Here is an 18,606-nt window from a genome sequence, read left to right as displayed (position 1 = left end):
CTCCGGAGGCTGGTCGGACATGTGTGCTCCCCAGCAGAGCACAAGAAAGTTTAGAAAAAGAAAAAAAAATTTTTTTTTTTTCTAATCTGTCATGTGGTCTGCTGGGAAACCACATGACAGACCAGCAGGACGGAGCCGGAGGTGGCTGCGCGGACAGGTAAGTCGGGGGGGAGGTGAGCGGAGGGGGGAGGGGGGTGGGGGGTACACAAACTTAACGCATCTGTAGGCAGTGCTGCGCATGCGCTGGTTTTACAGATGTAACAGCGCATGCGAAGCACTGTTTCCAGACGCGATAAGGTAGTGTAGGTAGGGAAAAGTATCTATTTCCCGAAAAGCTGTCATCGCAAAAATGACAGCTTTTTGGAATAGATAGTTATGGAGAGGTGGAATGATGAATTCCACCTGTAATTAGCTAGAACTCCATGCGAGTTCTAAACCTAATTATCTCCATGGAATTTTTAGGTTTAATGAATAGGCCCCCCAGTCTGTTATTATTATTACCAGTTATTTATATAGCGCACACATATTCCGCAGCGCTTTACAGAGAATATTTGGCCATTCACATCCATCCCTGCCCCAGTGGAGCTTACACTCTATATTCCCTCCCACATGCTCACACACATACACACTAAGGGTAATTTTTGTTAGGAGCCAATTAACCTACCAGTATATTTTTGGAGTGTGGGAGGAAACCGGAGTACCCGGGGGAAACCCACGCAAGCACAGGGAGAATATACAAACTCCACACAGTTAAGGCCGTAGTGACAGTTAGAAGCTGATCGGCTGCTTTAGGCAACGTCTCCACTTTATCCCTCTCCGAGGCTTGAAACACCTGCCCCTCAGTCTGGCCGCTGTAATAGTTGCATCCCTTTGAACAACATTTTAGGCATCCATCTACTGTAACTACAACGTGTCCATTTTTAAAGTGGGCACTGTAGCCCAGATCTTTTAAAGCTATGAGCAGACATACAGACACATTAGTGCTACTAGAATATGAGATGTACAGTGTCTTCCTCGACCGTGTGTCAGCATCTACCATAAGCCACAGAGTGCCATGGCATTTACACGTGCTGAGAGGAGAACCCTCCAGAGATCAGCTCTTCTCTGATCAAGCATCTGGGCTTGGTGGTGGCGGAGAAGTACAGATGTAAGACCTGTTCCCCTCTTAGTACACGTGCAGGAGCAGGAGGATGGTGAGTGAGGGGCAGGCGTTATGATGGAGGGGATTAATGATAGGACGGCAGTTAGGAGTGTGATGACCGAGTATACGGGTTAGTAATGTGGTAATAATGGAGAAGGGGAGAAGGCAGGAGACCTATACTGGCGAAGAGGGCAGGATTAGGATTATGAGAAGTTAATGGGATGGAGAAGGGGATGGAGTGATAAATGAGAGAGTGAGCACAGAGAATGGATCTGAGGGTGGGATAGATGAGTTATATGAAGAATACAGAGATGGAGATAGAAGGTGAAGAGAGGCCTTATGACGTGGACTGAATGGGGTAATGTCTGTGAGGTTATTATTATCAAATACAACTATCTAACAAGGTTATAAAATCTGCCTAGCTACTAAATCTCTTAGGTCGGGTCAGATAACAGAATATATGCATGGAGCCGTGGTGTAACCGCAGGCGATCACAGAGGATCTCCTACACACTACAGGGAACCAGCATGAAATGGCAGCAGACATTGGGGCAGATGTACGAAGCTCTGGAAAGTGATAAAGTGCAGAGTGATAAACGACCAACCAATCAGCTCCCAACTGTCATGTTACAGGCTGAGTTTGAAAATTGACAGTTGGGAGCGGATTGGTTGGTCGTTTATCACTCTGCACTTTATCACTTTCCAGAGCTTCATACATCTGCCCCAATATGTGGGGCCCATTTAGTTCCCCAGGCACATCAGTCTATTCATCCATCATTTATACAATCTGTAACAAAAAAACTACAATAATGTACAAACCTTTTTTCGGCAGCCCCCTTCCTTTCCCAGTCCTGGATTTCCGGTCCATGAGCTTCGTTTTTGGACTGGTGGGGAGAACCCCACGAGCATTTTCCCCATTATCACCGACGGAGTCTCCCCTTCCCGAGTCACGTGAGGAGGTTTTGCGCAAGCGTCTCTTGGCTTTGGCATCGACTTTGGCCTCATTAATTGCAGAGCCGGGCCAGTTTCCATTCACTTCATTCCTAATATGTTCTGCTCCACTCTGCTCCTCATCCCCATAGAAGAGGGAGTCATTATGATTATCAGCATCTGGGGTACAAACCACAATCTTCAGCAGAGTCCCTGTCACACGTCACTCTCTACTGTCAGAATAAGCAACAGTTGTGATCTACACAACGCTGAAAGGCATCCACTAATCTGACAGGCGAACACACACGTGATCTACACAACGCTGAAAGGCATCCACTAATCTGACAGGCGAACACACACGTGATCTACACAACGCTGAAAGGCATCCATTAATCTGACAGGCGAACACACACGTGATCTACACAACGCTGAAAGGCATCCACTAATCTGACAGGTGAGCACACATGTGATCTACACAACGCTGAAAGGCATCCACTAATCTGACAGGCGAACACACACGTGATCTACACAACGCTGAAAGGCATCCACTAATCTGACAGGTGAGCACACATGTGATCTACACAACGCTGAAAGGCATCCACTAATCTGACAGACGAACACATGTGATCTACAAAGTGCCGGGGACAGCCGCTAATCTGACTATAACACACATGTGATCTACACAACGCTGAAAGGCATCCACTAATCTGACAGGTGAACACACGTGATCTACAAAGTGCCGAGGACATCCACTAATCTGACAGACTAATGGTGGGTACACACTACACAATATGCTCCCTGAGCGATATCGTGTAGTGTTGTCCCCGGCAGGCTGTGCTCAATGTCGTTCATGACATTGAGCACAGCCGCTGAACGATATCATTAACGATATCGTTCAGCGCCGGGCTCTCTCCCCCATTCCCTGACATGCAGCAACCTGACGAGATCGTCAGGTTGGCCTGCATGTCAGCCCGATGAACGAAGATGACGAACGACCCGCGGGAACGTGCGTCGTCGTTCATCTTTTTGGTGTTAAAAATGGACGATAAAGTGGACGACTGAACGATAACGATATCGTTATCGTTCAGTCGTCCACTTTATCGCCCAGTGTGTACGCACCATAACACTATATACACAGTGCCGAGGACATCCACTAATCTGACAGACTAACACGATCTACACAGTGCCGAGGACATCCACTAATCTGACAGACTAACACTATATACACAGTGCCGAGGACAGCCACTAATCTGACTATAACACACATGCGATCTACACAGTGCCGAGGACAGCCACTAATCTGGGGTACCTTCTAGGTGAGTCAGCTCTCGGTTTATACATGTGCTGTTATCATGCAGTACATTAATTTGTAATTATATGACCCAGAGTGGGTGATACTATTAGGTAGCCACAATTATTTTGAGGTGAGCGTTTGGGCGTGGGGCCCCCGGAGTTGCTCTGGCTGGGCCTTTTTCAGGGCATCACCACTTAATTCAGATAGATATTTTTTCATCACTTTTATATTTGTTTGTCTATTATTTATGTAATTTTAACTCTCTCTCATTATATTAACACTTATTGATTATCTGTACACATCTATACTTTACACTTCACTATCACCTTTTTTCCCTTTTTCGTGTGATGCCCTGGGGATGGTCCTTGGCTGCATTCTTTTGGGGTTCCCTGCACCTCGGACGTGAACCCCATAATGTTAGGGACGCCGGTATAGAGGAGCCTTGTTAGGGACGGCGGTATGGAGGCGCTTATTCATATATTTGCAAATGTATGTAACAAATACATCTGAATTTCTATTATTATGTAGGATTCAAGTATATTTGTTGATATTGCTGCAGTGTGCTGGAGGAAAAAATCCCTTTTTTTTTCTGTGGTTCAGTGTAAACCCCGCCCTTTACAAGCACCTGTGCTATGTCATTAAGCTGATGTGAGCGACCACCATACTTTTTGTTTACAGTGCCGAGGACATCCACTAATCTGACAGACTAACATGCATGCGATCTACACAGTGCCGAGGACATCCACTAATCTGACAGACTAACATGCATGCGATCTACACAGTGCCAAGGACATCCATTAATCTGACAGACTAACATGCATGCAATCTACACAGTGCCGAGGACAGCCACTAATCTGATAGACTAACACACATCCGATCTACACAGTGCCGAGGACATCCACTAATCTGACAGACTAACACACATCCGATCTACACAGTGCCGAGGACATCCACTAATCTGACAGACTAACATGCATGCTATCTACACAGTGCCGAGGACAGCCACTAATCTGACAGACTAACACACATGCGATCTACACAGTGCCGAGGACATCCACTAATATGACAGACTAACATGCATGCGATCTACACAGTGCCGAGGACATCCACTAATCTGACAGACTAACACGCATGTGATCTACACAATGCTGAGGACAGCCACTAATCTGACAGACTAACATGCATGTGATCTACACAGTGCCGAGGACATCCACTAATCTGACAGACTAACACGATCTACACAGTGCCGAGGACATCCACTAATCTGACAGACTAACACACATCCGATCTACACAGTGCCAAGGACATCCATTAATCTGACAGACTAACATGCATGCAATCTACACAGTGCCGAGGACAGCCACTAATCTGATAGACTAACACACATCCGATCTACACAGTGCCGAGGACATCCACTAATCTGACAGACTAACACGCATGCGATCTACACAGTGCCGAGGACAGCCACTAATCTGACAGACTAACACGCATGCGATCTACACAGTGCCGAGGACAGCCACTAATCTGACAGACTAACACACATGCGATCTACACAGTGCCGAGGACATCCACTAATATGACAGACTAACATGCATGCGATCTACACAGTGCCGAGGACAGCCACTAATCTGACAGACTAACATGCATGCGATCTACACAGTGCCAAGGACATCCATTAATCTGACAGACTAACATGCATGCAATCTACACAGTGCCGAGGACAGCCACTAATCTGATAGACTAACACACATCCGATCTACACAGTGCCGAGGACATCCACTAATCTGACAGACTAACACACATCCGATCTACACAGTGCCGAGGACATCCACTAATCTGACAGACTAACATGCATGCTATCTACACAGTGCCGAGGACAGCCACTAATCTGACAGACTAACACACATGCGATCTACACAGTGCCGAGGACATCCACTAATATGACAGACTAACATGCATGCGATCTACACAGTGCCGAGGACAGCCACTAATCTGACAGACTAACACGATCTACACAGTGCCAAGGACATCCACTAATCTGACAGACTAACACACATGCAATCTACACAGTGCCAAGGACATCCACTAATCTGACAGACTAACACGCATGTGATCTACACAGTGCCGGGGACATCCACTAATCTGACAGACTAACACGATCTACACAGTGCCGAGGACATCCACTAATCTGACAGACTAAATGTTTGGGGGATTTTTCTGTACAACAAGTCATCCCCACAAGTTTCCAAGTCTTGAATAATGATAAAAAAACCATTTACACAGAAGACTACATGAATCACACTCAGCCGGCCCTGCCTTGTTAACACCAAGAACCAAGAACCGATTAATTCTACAAACTGAAACATCCATGAATACTTTAGTGTTCATTCATTCTAGTTAGAATTCTATATATGTAAAAAATTAGATCTCCGACACGGTCAAAAGGGAAATGTAGTTATGAGCCGCCGGTCTCAATCCAGACATCGGAATCCAGGCAAGGGATTCAAGATAGGCGTCGAAATACAGACGCCTATCTTAATCCCGACACCAGAACGCCAAGGACACCAGCCCGAACGAAGTTAGGTCCGGGGCGCCCTTAGCGTTAGCCGCAGGGGGGAGGGTTAGGATTAGGGAATCTAGCGGGGTTAGGTTTGGGAGGGTGGAGAATTAGGGTTAGCCACCCCTAGGGGGGAGGGTTAGGGTTAGGCACCACCCCCAGAGGGTTAGGGAGCGGTAAGAGGGGGTTATGGTTAGGCACCTCCAGGGGGAGGTTTGGGTTAGGCACTATTGGGGGGTTAGGGTTAGGCACCACTAAGGGAGGGTTAGGGTGGGACAGAGGAGGGTACCTGCCCCAGTCGGGATCTTCATCCCGTCGGACATCCGCTGTCAGGCAAGGAGCAAGACGCCCACTATCAGCGTCCGTGGACACTGAAATACCGCTTGGTGCGTCTTTAAATGCACCATTGAAACTTGCACCAGCCCTATGGCAAGCACAGTGCCTGCATCTGTACTTGCCTATGTGAACGGTTCAGCAGCTTTATACGGAACCACTTTCCGCAACACAACGCTGACTCTCCCAGAAGATGCAACATCTAAGTTTATCCACCTCCCTGCTACCTCAGACACCGTCCAGGAACACCCCTCACATTTCTGCTGCAGTGCGTCCAAATCTGTACTGCTCACCATGTACAAAATCGGGACGCGTACGCGGTGCAACAGTCACATGTGCTCCACTGCCTCTGATATCAATGGCATACAATCCTATTCATCCTATTCATGTCACATTCACAGACCTTGAATATAATGCACTTTATTTTCAATTCTGCTCTACAGTAACGTGTTTCATTATAAGGCCGAAAGAATACGAATATACAGTAAGAAGGAATAAAAAAAAAAGATATACCTATGGTAAGTTTTCTGAAGCCACTGGGGAAAGGTGGAACTTTATAATAAAAGGGGAGATTTATCCAACCTCCTAAAGAGTGCAGGGGAAGACGTTTCCCATAGCAAACAGCTTCTAGCTGTCATTTATCAAGTACATTCTGTAAAATGCCCACTAGAAGCCGATTGGTTGCTATAGGGAACACTTTCACTTGTCCTCTTTAGAAGGTTTGATACTTATCTCTCATAGAGGCTTTTGCGGGCCTCTATGCGTTAATGATGTTAACATTTTAACCATAGAATGTTAAAATGTGAAATGTCATGATCACAGCTTTTTATTCACATAGAATAGAAGGTAGTTACTCTTCCTTGAGTAACCTGAGGGGTTTACATCTCCACCTATAGGGATTCCCTCTCACCACCAGGCTCCTACACTGGCATCTGGAACCGCTCTCTCCAGCCTACTTCTGGCTATGTGTGGGCGCTGCTGCACTACTTCCTAGGTAGTGTTGGCTAATTCCCACTGTCCCCCACTATGGACCAGTCTGCACAGGGTAGCAGGCAAAGGGTTTCATCTTGGACACACTGGGCTCAATCCAGAACAGCCGGAGAACGGAATAGTGGTTTGCACTATTCTGGTCATCAAAGACTTACATTTTGGAAGAATATCATTATCTCATGTGATACATTAAATAATTGTATTTTCTACATCTAGATTGTACAATTGTGGAAGCTAAATGTATCTTTTAGGTTGTACAATAACTCTGGAAACAGATCTCCTGTACTGTATATTATTTTACTATGATTTGTAGCAGTGTATGAGTTATTGACTTGCAAGTTGTCTCTCTAAAAATTGTATCAATAAGCTCCAACAAGTAAAACTGACTTATTTGATAGTGTATCCACTTGCACACAAGCTTAAATTGGCATATCATTAAGTCTGGTTTTTCTAACTATTCCCTATAAATGCTTTGTCTTCTTTAAAATTAAGTCGAACATTAATCTGTAATATTTATAGTTAAATCTTTTTATACCTGTGAAGCCATTCTGTCCGCATGTGGTATACAGCGTACCAGAAATTTAATAGACGCGTGATTATACTGTTTGATAAACTGTTTACAGTAGGTAGCTTAGTACATAATTCTTTATTTGACAGAACTATATTGCATATTGTTAAAACAATATATTTCACCTGATTAGGTCAAGCACTGTGCAGAACTTCGGTTTAAAGAAGGAACATGCCAATAGTTCTGTGACCACACTCCTAGCTGTTCTGATGCAATGGTGCATTCATAATACATACAAATTATGATTACAATGGATCTTACAAAGCAATTACAACAAACATTTCACTACGATTAGTGATTTACAGTTAGACAACTGAGAAATACGTACCTAGTAGATTAGCATTTATTTCACTAGGAATCTCTATTTCCATAGTTACTCCTTCTTACTTTAGTATTAACGGCGTAACCTGAAAATTGATGAAACGGAAAAGGAATATGTAATTACAGAACATAGTATCACTATTACCTTTCAATCACATTTAAAAACAACTCATGTTTGGTTAATAGCGCAATGTTGCATAAATAGCAGTTACCTGAGAATCTCTCTCTTTGTTGTGCTCTGTCTGTTTTGAGCTGGTAATCACAGAGCTCCATTATTAGCAAATAGGGTAACAAGATTGAGATGGGCAGTCCCTTATCCCCGTCAGAGTACTACAAATGCTTTACTCAGGAGTGGAACACCAGGTCCCATAGCACAATTTGAATATACAGCAGCAATCCACAAAATGCAAGTTATCATTACAGTGTTTATACGCGCTCAAACTCCGAAGAGGACCCCGGCACCTGACCCACTCATGCTCCGAAGGGGACCCCCTGCACCGGACCTGCTCATGCTCCAAAGGGGACCCCTGCACCAGGCCCGCTCATGCTCCGAAGGGAACCCCTGCACCTTTCTCGCTCATGATCCAAAGGGGACCCCTGCACCAGACCTGCTCGTGCCATGAAGGGGCCCGATGCAGCTGACCCGCTCATGCTCTGAAGGGGACCCCTACACCTGACCAGCTCATGCTCCAAAGAGGATCCCTGCACCTGGCCCGATCATGCTCTGAACGGGTACTCCGACACAGCGCCCGACCTCCACATTCTCAGCAGGTGGAAAAGCGCCCGACCCCCACATGCTCAGCAGGGGGCACAGTGTCTGACCCCACATGGTCAAACAGGGGCCCTTGCACCTGACCCCCACATGCTCAGCAGCAGAGGCCCCTGTGCCTGACCTGCACATGCTCGGTAGAGGCCCCTGTGCCTGACCTGCACATGCTCAGCAGAGGCCCCTGTGCCTGACCTGCACATGCTCAGCAGAGGCCCCTGTGTCTGACCTGCACATGCTCAGCAGAGGCCCCTGTGTCTGACCTGCACATGCTCAGCAGAGGCCCCTGTGTCTGACCTGCACATGCTCAGCAGAGGCCCCTGTGTCTGACCTGCACATGCTCAGCAGAGGCCCCTGTGTCTGACCTGCACATGCTCAGCAGAGGCCCCTGTGCCTGACCTGCACATGCTCAGCAGGGGCCCCTGTGCCTGACCTGCACATGCTCAGCAGAGGCCCCTGTGCCTGACCTGCACGTGCTCAGCAGAGGCCCCTGTGCCTGACCTGCACGTACTCAGCAGGGGGTGCATTAGAAGACGAAGCTCCCCCTAATAGCTGGATTTACTGCTATATTAGTATTCCCAATGCCAAACTTATGAAATATATACAGACCACATTGGTAGCAACTTTGATTTGAAAGAGCTGGCAAAGCTACTATTTGAAATTAAAATGTATCCTAGGTTGTGTATTAGCAAGCTTAATAATATACTGTACATTCAATAAATGGCATTGATCCTTCATTAAAGTAAACTATGGAGGAGGGAAGGGCTACCCTATCAGGGCAGACACGGAGGGGGGGCATATACTGCACACAACTGCTCCACAATCGTAGGTGTAAAATACATTGGGTAAAAAAAAGCTGCAATGACCTGCAAGTCGGCATCAGTAGCATACAGTCCTTCACATACACTGACGGCCATTTATTTCACCGGTAGTTTTGCCTACAAAAATCATATTCGCTATTAGGCTTTAAACTTTAAGGGTCTTTCTACTATATCAAAAACAAGTCGCTGTCCTGTTTACCAAACAACAAAAAGTGATGTAACACGCACACAAAAGTATAATCTATGCCTGGGCACTAAAGGCGGCACCTAGTGGTGTCAGGGGAGCATTCACAGTCAGCCAATCACAAGGAAGATGAAGAGATGTTCCGGATGTCCAGCAGCCATCACATGGGCATCAGAAAGAAGTATCCAATGGCAACCAAACATCACAACCCTGTTATCCCATAGAAAAAGCATATAGGGAACATCAGCGACATCAATCAGTTTACGATGTCCATCCCTAATCAGGGCACAGTGCTGATGGGGGGGGGTGTATGTGTGTGTGGGAGGATGGGGGCTGTAAAACATTGGGCAAACTCAACGCAATCGTGACGATGCCTGCATGCCACAGGCTATTATATTCCCCCTATATGTATTATACTTATGTGTATGGACAATTTGCTTCTTTTTTTTATAATTAAACAAGAGTTTGCAACATCTAACTAAGGTGATTGTTTTACTTTGATGTGTATGGGCTACCATGAACATTTCCTACAGATATAATGCTTAGAATCATCTAAGTTACACTGGGGCCCATTTAGCATTCTGTATTTGCAGCTATATCCCCAAAAACGGGGGTTAACTGCAAATTAGTATTCCCCTGATGTATTAAGGAGGGACCGCAGCAGGTATCGGAGATAGGTATCACAGATATCTGCTGCAATCCCTCCATTCCCGCAGGCAGCTGCCAAATTTACAAACATCCAGAATGCGATGTATTCCCGATATTGGCTCCCTAAAGACGGCATTAGCCGCTGTAGCCGATGAGCTACACTGCGCATAATTAGCCAGCGGAACCCTCCCCAGTAATAGCGGCCATGATTGTGCAGTCCGCGGGACTGCGCATGTGCAGCAGCCCCTGCAGCTCTCCAGGAACACTGCGGGGATGGTCTCTTTTCGGAGCCCGTCGCCCTGCACGTGCCACATGATACATTCCGGCGATAGGATCACATGCTGCCATGTGACCATGGGCAGCAATGTCATACCCAGAGCGCATTGCAATTGTGATCATTAATAAATGGGGGCCACAATGTTTTCTGATAAGCGGTCTTTGAATATATGTAAGGTACGCAGACTGAGATTGAATATTTGAGTATTGAATGAACATATTACACAATATACACTTTATTTTATTTCCCCCTGACTCTAGTAATCTCCCTGATTGCACCTTACCCCTATTATGAAGTTGCTATATAAAAGAAAAAAACTGATATGTACATTCAAATGAGATCATTAGTATAATTTCCTCCTTTGTTATAAGGCACAATGGGGGAGATGTACTATAGAGGCACTTAACATGCTGCTATAATGCTTCCTGCTTCTCCTCTTTACTGAGTAAGAACATCTCATCGGCTGGAGCGGGGGAAGTGAAAACTACCCCCTCCGGCGATCTCCGTTAGAGCTCACAGCGCATCAGCCTAGTGCTGATGCGCTGTGTCTCAGTCCCGCTGCAGCGACAGCGCTGTCTGTCCCTGCTGTGGGGATAGGGCATCGCCAGGCTGCAGCTGTCGATAGCAACAGCTGCACAGGCGGAACGGTCAGGTGAACTGACCGTTCGTACATAGCCCTGCCTATCTGTGCTGCTATCTTGCAGATAGCAGCGCCGATAATGACAGGGGCGCCCAGCCAATCATACATGGGTGAGAAGCGGTATCAGCGCACATAACATGCGTTGTTGCTGCTTCGGCGGTTATTACATCTCCCCCCAGTGATCTCTATGGCTACATGCATTTTCTGAAAAGTATCAGTGTGTTTATATCAACAGGTAGATCTTACTAACAGCTTTGGGGCTCATTTACATTTGGCTGTAAATCAAGTTTATGGCACACCTCTCAGATGTAGCACTACACGTCCGCTTTACCGCCGCACTCATAGGTGGTGCTTTCACAATCTGCTTGAAATGCTTTTTCAAAAGTAGGCAAGTATGAGCAAGAGTCATCGTTCCCAAGTGACAGGATAGAACAGTTCTCCCACTCACTTCAGTCACTCAGTACAGAGCTATCAGAGCACTACGAGGATTAGCTGTGAATTTTTTAACATTCAAAATGCCCATCTGACACCAGCACTAACTCGATTTTGGAAAGGAAGTGAAACACCACCACACTGTTAGGGGCCAGGAGCATGCTTCAGGCTGATTTGGCAACAGAACGGTTCTGTACTGATGATGCGTGAATTGCACAATGTTTACATTGCACAAACACAGGCACTCACTCACAGCTTCGGTCCACAGGTCACACACTTCACACACTTCACAGACTGGGGCTACATGGCTTTCTCATAGCTCGGCCAGTATGACAAACACGGCAGATGCCTTCAAATATGTGGCAAGTTTCCAGAAGACAATGCTGCGAAGTGGCAGAACCACTTCCTTCACAGTAACAGGTGTGGGACTGGCTGGAAGGAACAGTTCAACAGACCCGCAAAGAAGATCATTGTCTTAAGGTGCCTACACACTAGGCGATGTGCTCACGATGCAATATCATGTCCGATTTCCCTTGAACTCGCCACGGCACGATATTATGCTTAAAAGTGTCCAATCTGACCAACCATCTATTGTGCATCCCAACCTATTTCCAGTGCATCGTGTCTGAGATTGGCAGATCTTACCTGCAGCAGGCAAGATCTGAAGATGCGATGTGCGATCAGCGGGTACGCGCATCGTGAGTGGACACTCACGATTTGGGACATATTTTACACGATTTGTCATTCTGATGCATCGAAATATGGCAAATCGTGTATAATATCGTCTAGTGTGTAGCATGGGCTTAGGGAATGACAATATAGAAATGTATATTGATAGCAGCAATAAAATATATATAATGTAATGCTTATTAAGAAATGGGGACAAGTGTATGGCATATGGGGTACATTAAGTGACATTTTCAGATGCTTTCATTTGGACGATTATGCGAGACATCAAGTACATTGCCATTCCAGAGCACAGGGAAACCCCCCTCCCCAGCCCACACCATAACCACATCAGAAATAATACTATAATAGAACGTTACTAGTGCTGCATGTTCTTCTCACGGTATCACAAAGGAAATTATTAGCACCACCTGTGGATCTTTTAACATGTGTCAGCCAGTAATAAATACACCTGTGCACCACCTAGGAGATCTAGAAAACATGCACTGTTAGGGGTGCACCTTTATAAACCATCAATATGGTTAATTATTAATACAGTATAATAATACACTATCCAGTACATAACTAGACCAATATGTACATATATATCCAGGGGTGGTGCTAGGTTCATCTGCTGCTCCCCAGACTCCCGGACTTGTTCTAATGCTCTGGAATGGAGCTCAGAGCTGAAATAAAACATTCAGCTTAGGCAGGATGGCCCTACTGCCGCATTTAATGGCTTACTGTGATTGCTGGTCCTCTATATGCTGGAATTATGACACATAATACACTTTGTATGATGCTTATTAAAGTGCTATTATTGCCCTCTTCATGGACTGGCCGCACTCACTCTATTATCAAACATTTGGAAACCCCTCTCTAGAAATACTGCGTTTGCAACTGCAGAGACTGACAAATCTTCAGACAGACTGTACATGAGATCACAGATGCACCACCTCGTGTGCAAGAAAAAATTATTGCAACAGCCTGTATCAACCAAACAACAAAAATGGGTCACATAAACAAGTTGGGTATGAAATCCCGGCTGTCGGGATGCCACTACTCAGAATACAGACAGCGGCATCCCAACAGCCAGAATCCCGACACCTATAGGAAGGAGTGGGAAGTACTTTTCTAACCTCTACCGTAATCCTAACCCACACTCCCTGATGCCTAAAACCTAACCTCCCCCTCTAGTGTTTAAACCTAACCTCCCGCACCCCACACCCTAAACCTAACACCCCCTCCCCGATGCCTAAACCTAACCTTCCCTCCTAGTTTCTAAATCTAACCTCACCCTCCCCGCACTCTAGACCTAACAGCCCCTCCCCGATGCCTAAACCTAACCTCCCGATCCCCGCACACTAATCCTGACACTCCTTACCTGATGCTTATCCCTAAACATCCCCCTAGTGCCTAACGCTAACCTCCCCCCGATACTTACCTTCGAGGTGCAGGCGGTCAGGATACTGGTGCCGGGATCCTGACCTGTCAGGTTTTCTGCACGGGTATTCAGACCATCGGCATTCCCTACATCCCATATAAACATTAGGGGCCAAATGATTAGAGCCACCGGGTTAGTACTTTGTTGGGCCACCTTTAGCCTTTAATATGGCTTGAATTCCCCTACGCATGGATTCTATGATCTGTTGGTATGTTTCATGGGGAATACACATATTAGCCCAAATGTAAGGAACTGCATCTAGTCTTCAGTCTAGCACCCTGCACCTGTCATAACCCATGCAGTTCCTCTTTTCTGCCTCCAGTGTCGCTCTCTGCTCTGGTGCTTCTAGCACAGTCAGCTGATGCAACACACTTCTCATATACAGACCAGTGTTTGCTAGAAGCACCAGAGCAGCGCGTGACACCCCAGGCAGGAAAGAGGAACTGCACGGGTCGTGACAGGTGCAGGGTGCTAGAATGAAGACTACATATACTGTACATACATACACTCGGGGTATGGTGTTCAGCACCCCCCTGCAAACTATAAATTTGCACCCTCCTCCCCTCCATTAGGGACAGCCAGCTGCCACTCTCTCACTCCACCTGACGTTGAGGCTGAATCACCCCCAAAGACAAGATATAAAATTGGCAATACATAGCTTTTTCAACAGCAATAATGTGTCCCATCATCTACACAATGGCAGGGCATGCTGGGGCTTGTAGTTACAGAGCACCTAGACAGTTACAAGCTTCCCCAGCCTAATACAGAGAGGTATTGCTTTTACTTTATATATGATACCAGGACAAGGTATTACAGACAACTAAAAATCAAAAAGATACAGACATACCCCCTTGTAGGGAGTACCACACTTTGGGCCAGATTCAGAGGTGGGTGCTAATGCTGCCGCAACTACAACTTTTTACAGAGCAACTGCGCCTTTACGCTATTGCCACAGCCGATAAGAATTCATACAGCGTTGCCCACCAGCTGCGACGATAATCCGCCACTTTGCCTAAAAAAGATGCACCCTTGTTTGCACCAGCCCTAAGGAAGCGCAGAATCTCTGTCTAAACGTGGCCCCAAAAATCATTGTAACTGCTGAAAAAGTCTCAGTCACTGACCGCAACATGCCCGTAACTGGCTACCACCTCTGTGTTACCAACTGAAATACCACCACTCTGCGCCCACCTGGGAATCATGCCCTTTATGTACTATGTAGGGGTGGAAGCAGCCACATGTATGTCTGTCAGGAAGCTAAATGGTCACTGCTACGTCACCCCTGGCATAAGATCTGTGCTGATGATAGAGATGAAACTATTTACAGCACTGGCACTTACAGCCTCCTATTATCAGCAAAATCAGTGGGAAGTAATGCGTAGGATCCGCAAAAAATGTTAAAACAATTACTAGGCTATAACAGCCAGGGCTGACGCCCTCGTACCAGTGCGCCCTGCTCTAGACGGTGCACAGGTTGGGTATGCGAACCCGGCATTGATAATGCCGGCAGTCAGGATCCCGACGGAGGAAATCCTGGCCCATGCAGGTAAGTCTAACCCTTCCCCTGGGTTGGGCAAATGATGCCGGCACTCGGGATCCCGCAGTCAGAAACCCGATGTCGGCATCCTGGGTTAAGATAAAACACCTGTTGGTAAGTAGGATTAATCTATTATTTTTTGACAATTAGGGCCATATTCAATTTGAGGCGAAAAGTCCGATGTCGGACTTTTCGCCGTCATTGCAGGTTTTCCTGGGGATAAAGTATCGGGCGGGTGCCCGCATATCCCCGTATTCAATTAGGAATCGGTGAAAATGGGACAATGTGAAAAGGTAAGTATCGAAAAGTCCTGCCACTTTTGGAGAAATCAGCCTGTCACCCCTCAAAAGATGGTCTGACATGGGGGATCACCATGGGTACCCCCGAATTGGCCTGCAAAAGGTATTTGGGGTTTTTAAACAGCTGCAACATGTGCTTTAATGCGTCTGTAAAGAAGTGGTGAAGAATAGCATTTAGCTTAATTTTTTTTTTTTAAATAAGTAGTCCCATCAAATTTGGTGTAGATGAAAATGGGTGCAAGCATATTTTTAAGTCCTTAAAGTTACTTTTTTAAAAATCCACCTGCCGCAACCACCCGCATTCTAAACAACACCTGCTAGCGTTCCCGCTAGGCTGTTTTAGCGGGGCGCGGCGCCCTGCCCTCCTTCTAGAGGGCAAAAAGCACCCTGCCCTCCAGGAGGAGGGCAAAAAGCGCCCTGCCCTCACAGCCTGCGGGAGCCGTTCTCACCCGCGGGACGCAGTGTCCCGCGGGTGGAGAAACATGCGGTGACCCGGTCACCGCCGGAGAATAGACGCCAGGGGCATGCGCCCGGCATCTATTCTCCCTGTCTGCAGGGCTTGGGGTCTGCCCGGCGTGTCCATAAGTGCGGGGCACGCCCCCAAGAGTGACGAAAAGGGGACGCGTCTTATAGACACGCCCCCTTTTCCGATGACCACGCCCCCTTCTCGGTCGCGCGCGCGCATGCCCTCTCTAGCTCCGGCGCCCTGCCTCCCGCCGGAGCTAGAAGGAACACTAACCTGCCACATACTTGGGGACCCCCCTGAGTCTATTTCGCGGGTGTCCTATCTAACTTCTTTTTTTATTTGACACAGATGACTTTTAGGGGGCATTCCAAGGGGTGCAGGTTACTATTTTTTAAGTCTGCACCCCAAAACCCCAATTCTGCACTTTTTTTCGCCACCTATTCAGTGGAGAAAACTTATCCCCGGTTTTTGACAAAGACATTTCACACCTGCGAAAAGTCTTTAAAAATTGAATATGGGGATGAGTGAAAATGGCGAAAATTACGTCATTGGCGATAAATTATCGTTGATAACGGCTTTTCGCAGCCTAATTGAATATGGCCCTAAGGTTGTATTTTGTAAGAACCAGGATTAATATTACCCTCTTAAAGTTTTTTTCTATGCTAAAAGATTACTGTAATATAATTCCATAATGTTTTATGGAATAATCTTGTGTGTGTACACCGAGACTGGAACCAAAAGGGATTTATTCTTGTGGTTCAAAAGGGAAAGACTGTATCAGTTTCATTATAAGAAGAAACTTTGCAACGAAATTTGGTGGTAATAGGAAAAAGGAGGAATATAAATTATGTTCAAGAGAGGCTTTAGTTTCTTCTATTTCCCTAGATGTTCAGAGGAGCAGAATAATTCAATAGCAGCGCTTTCATAAAGCACACCAATTTTGTGTATGGGGAGCACACACACTATATATCACACAGACACACACCCCCTCAGTGTATGGGGAGCACACACACTATATATCACACAGACACACACAACCTCAGTGTATGGGGAACACAAACACTATATATATCACACATACACACCCCCTCAGTGTATGGGGAGCACACACCCTATATATCACACAGACACATGCCCCCTCAATGTATGGGGAGTACACACAATATATATCACACAGACACATGCCCCCTCAATGTATGGGGAGTACACACACTATATATCACAGACACAGCCCATCAGTGTATGGGGAACACACACACTACATATCGCACAGACACAACCCCTCAGTGTATGGGGGGCACACACACTATATATCACACAGACACATCCCCTCAGTGTATGGGGGGCACACACACACTATATATCACACAGAGACGCCCCCTCAGTGTACGGGGAGCACACACTATATATCACACAGACACATGCCTCCTCAGTGTACGGGGAGCACACACTATATATCACACAGACACACGCCTCCTCAGTGTATGGGGAGCACACACACTATATATCACAGACACACACACTATATATCACACAGACACACACCCTCAGTGTATGGGGAGCACACACTATATATCACAGACACTCCCCCCCCCCTCAGTGTATGGGGAGCACACACAATATATATCACACATACACATGTCCCCTCAGTGTATGGGAAGCACACACACTATATATCACACAGACACACACCCTCAGTGTATGGGGAGCAGACACAGACTATATATCACACAGACACACACCCTCAGTGTATGGGGAGCGCACACACCCCCTCAGTGTATGGGGAGCGCACACACCCCCTCAGTGTATGGGGAGCGCACACACCCCCTCAGTGTATGGGGAGCGCACACTCACCTAGTCCGGATCTAATTTTCTCAGACTCTGTTTTTGTTTTGAATCTTTTTTTTTTTTTTTTTTCTAACCTCACTCGGCAGCGCGTCTGCCCAGTAACAACATCACGTGGTCGATGATGCGCCTGCGTGGATTGGCTGGCGGAGAGAGGTGTGAGCTTTCATTGGCCAATCGTGAGGCTTGGAAGGAGTGTGGGCTGGGGAGAGGCGGTTAGGCACTGACGTTGTGGCAGAGGGCGGGAGTCCTCCGTGTGAGTGACTGAGAGGGAGGCGTGGCCGTGCCCTGGTGTATCCCTGACAGACCTCACCTGTCACTCACAGTGTAATGTGTATATACATTATTATGTATGTACCTGCCCTCATAGCTCTCTCACTGCAGCTGTGTCACTGACAGGCCTGTCACAGTATATAATATACATTGTGTATTATACAGCCACACAGTGCCC

At 46.6% G+C, this 18,606-nt stretch overlaps 1 protein-coding gene across 2 annotated transcripts in view; it reads right to left on the bottom strand.

Annotated features, from left to right (window-relative positions):
* Positions 1-18,259, bottom strand: part of PDCD4 (programmed cell death 4) — a 50,882-nt gene extending 32,623 nt beyond the window's left edge. Inside the window, exons 1-3 of one of the 2 annotated variants that reach the window (XM_088464816.1) lie at positions 18,165-18,259; positions 8,141-8,219; positions 1,960-2,250 (exon numbers count right to left, since the gene is read on the bottom strand). In XM_088464816.1, coding sequence (XP_088320942.1) covers positions 1,960-2,250; positions 8,141-8,183 — 334 coding nt within the window. In that variant the 5' untranslated portion in view covers positions 8,184-8,219; positions 18,165-18,259. Of the gene's footprint in view, positions 1-1,959; positions 2,251-8,140; positions 8,220-9,765; positions 9,785-18,164 lie in introns of those variants that run through there. The other variant, XM_088464820.1, reaches the window with a different exon arrangement.
* Positions 18,260-18,606: the final 347 nt, after the last annotated feature.

Source organism: Taudactylus pleione, unplaced genomic scaffold, assembly GCF_031769625.1.
Source record: "Taudactylus pleione unplaced genomic scaffold, aTauple2 ptg000008l, whole genome shotgun sequence".
In the NCBI taxonomy this organism is placed as follows: Eukaryota; Metazoa; Chordata; class Amphibia; order Anura; family Myobatrachidae; genus Taudactylus; species Taudactylus pleione.
This window is presented reverse-complemented; position numbering and strand designations above follow the sequence as displayed.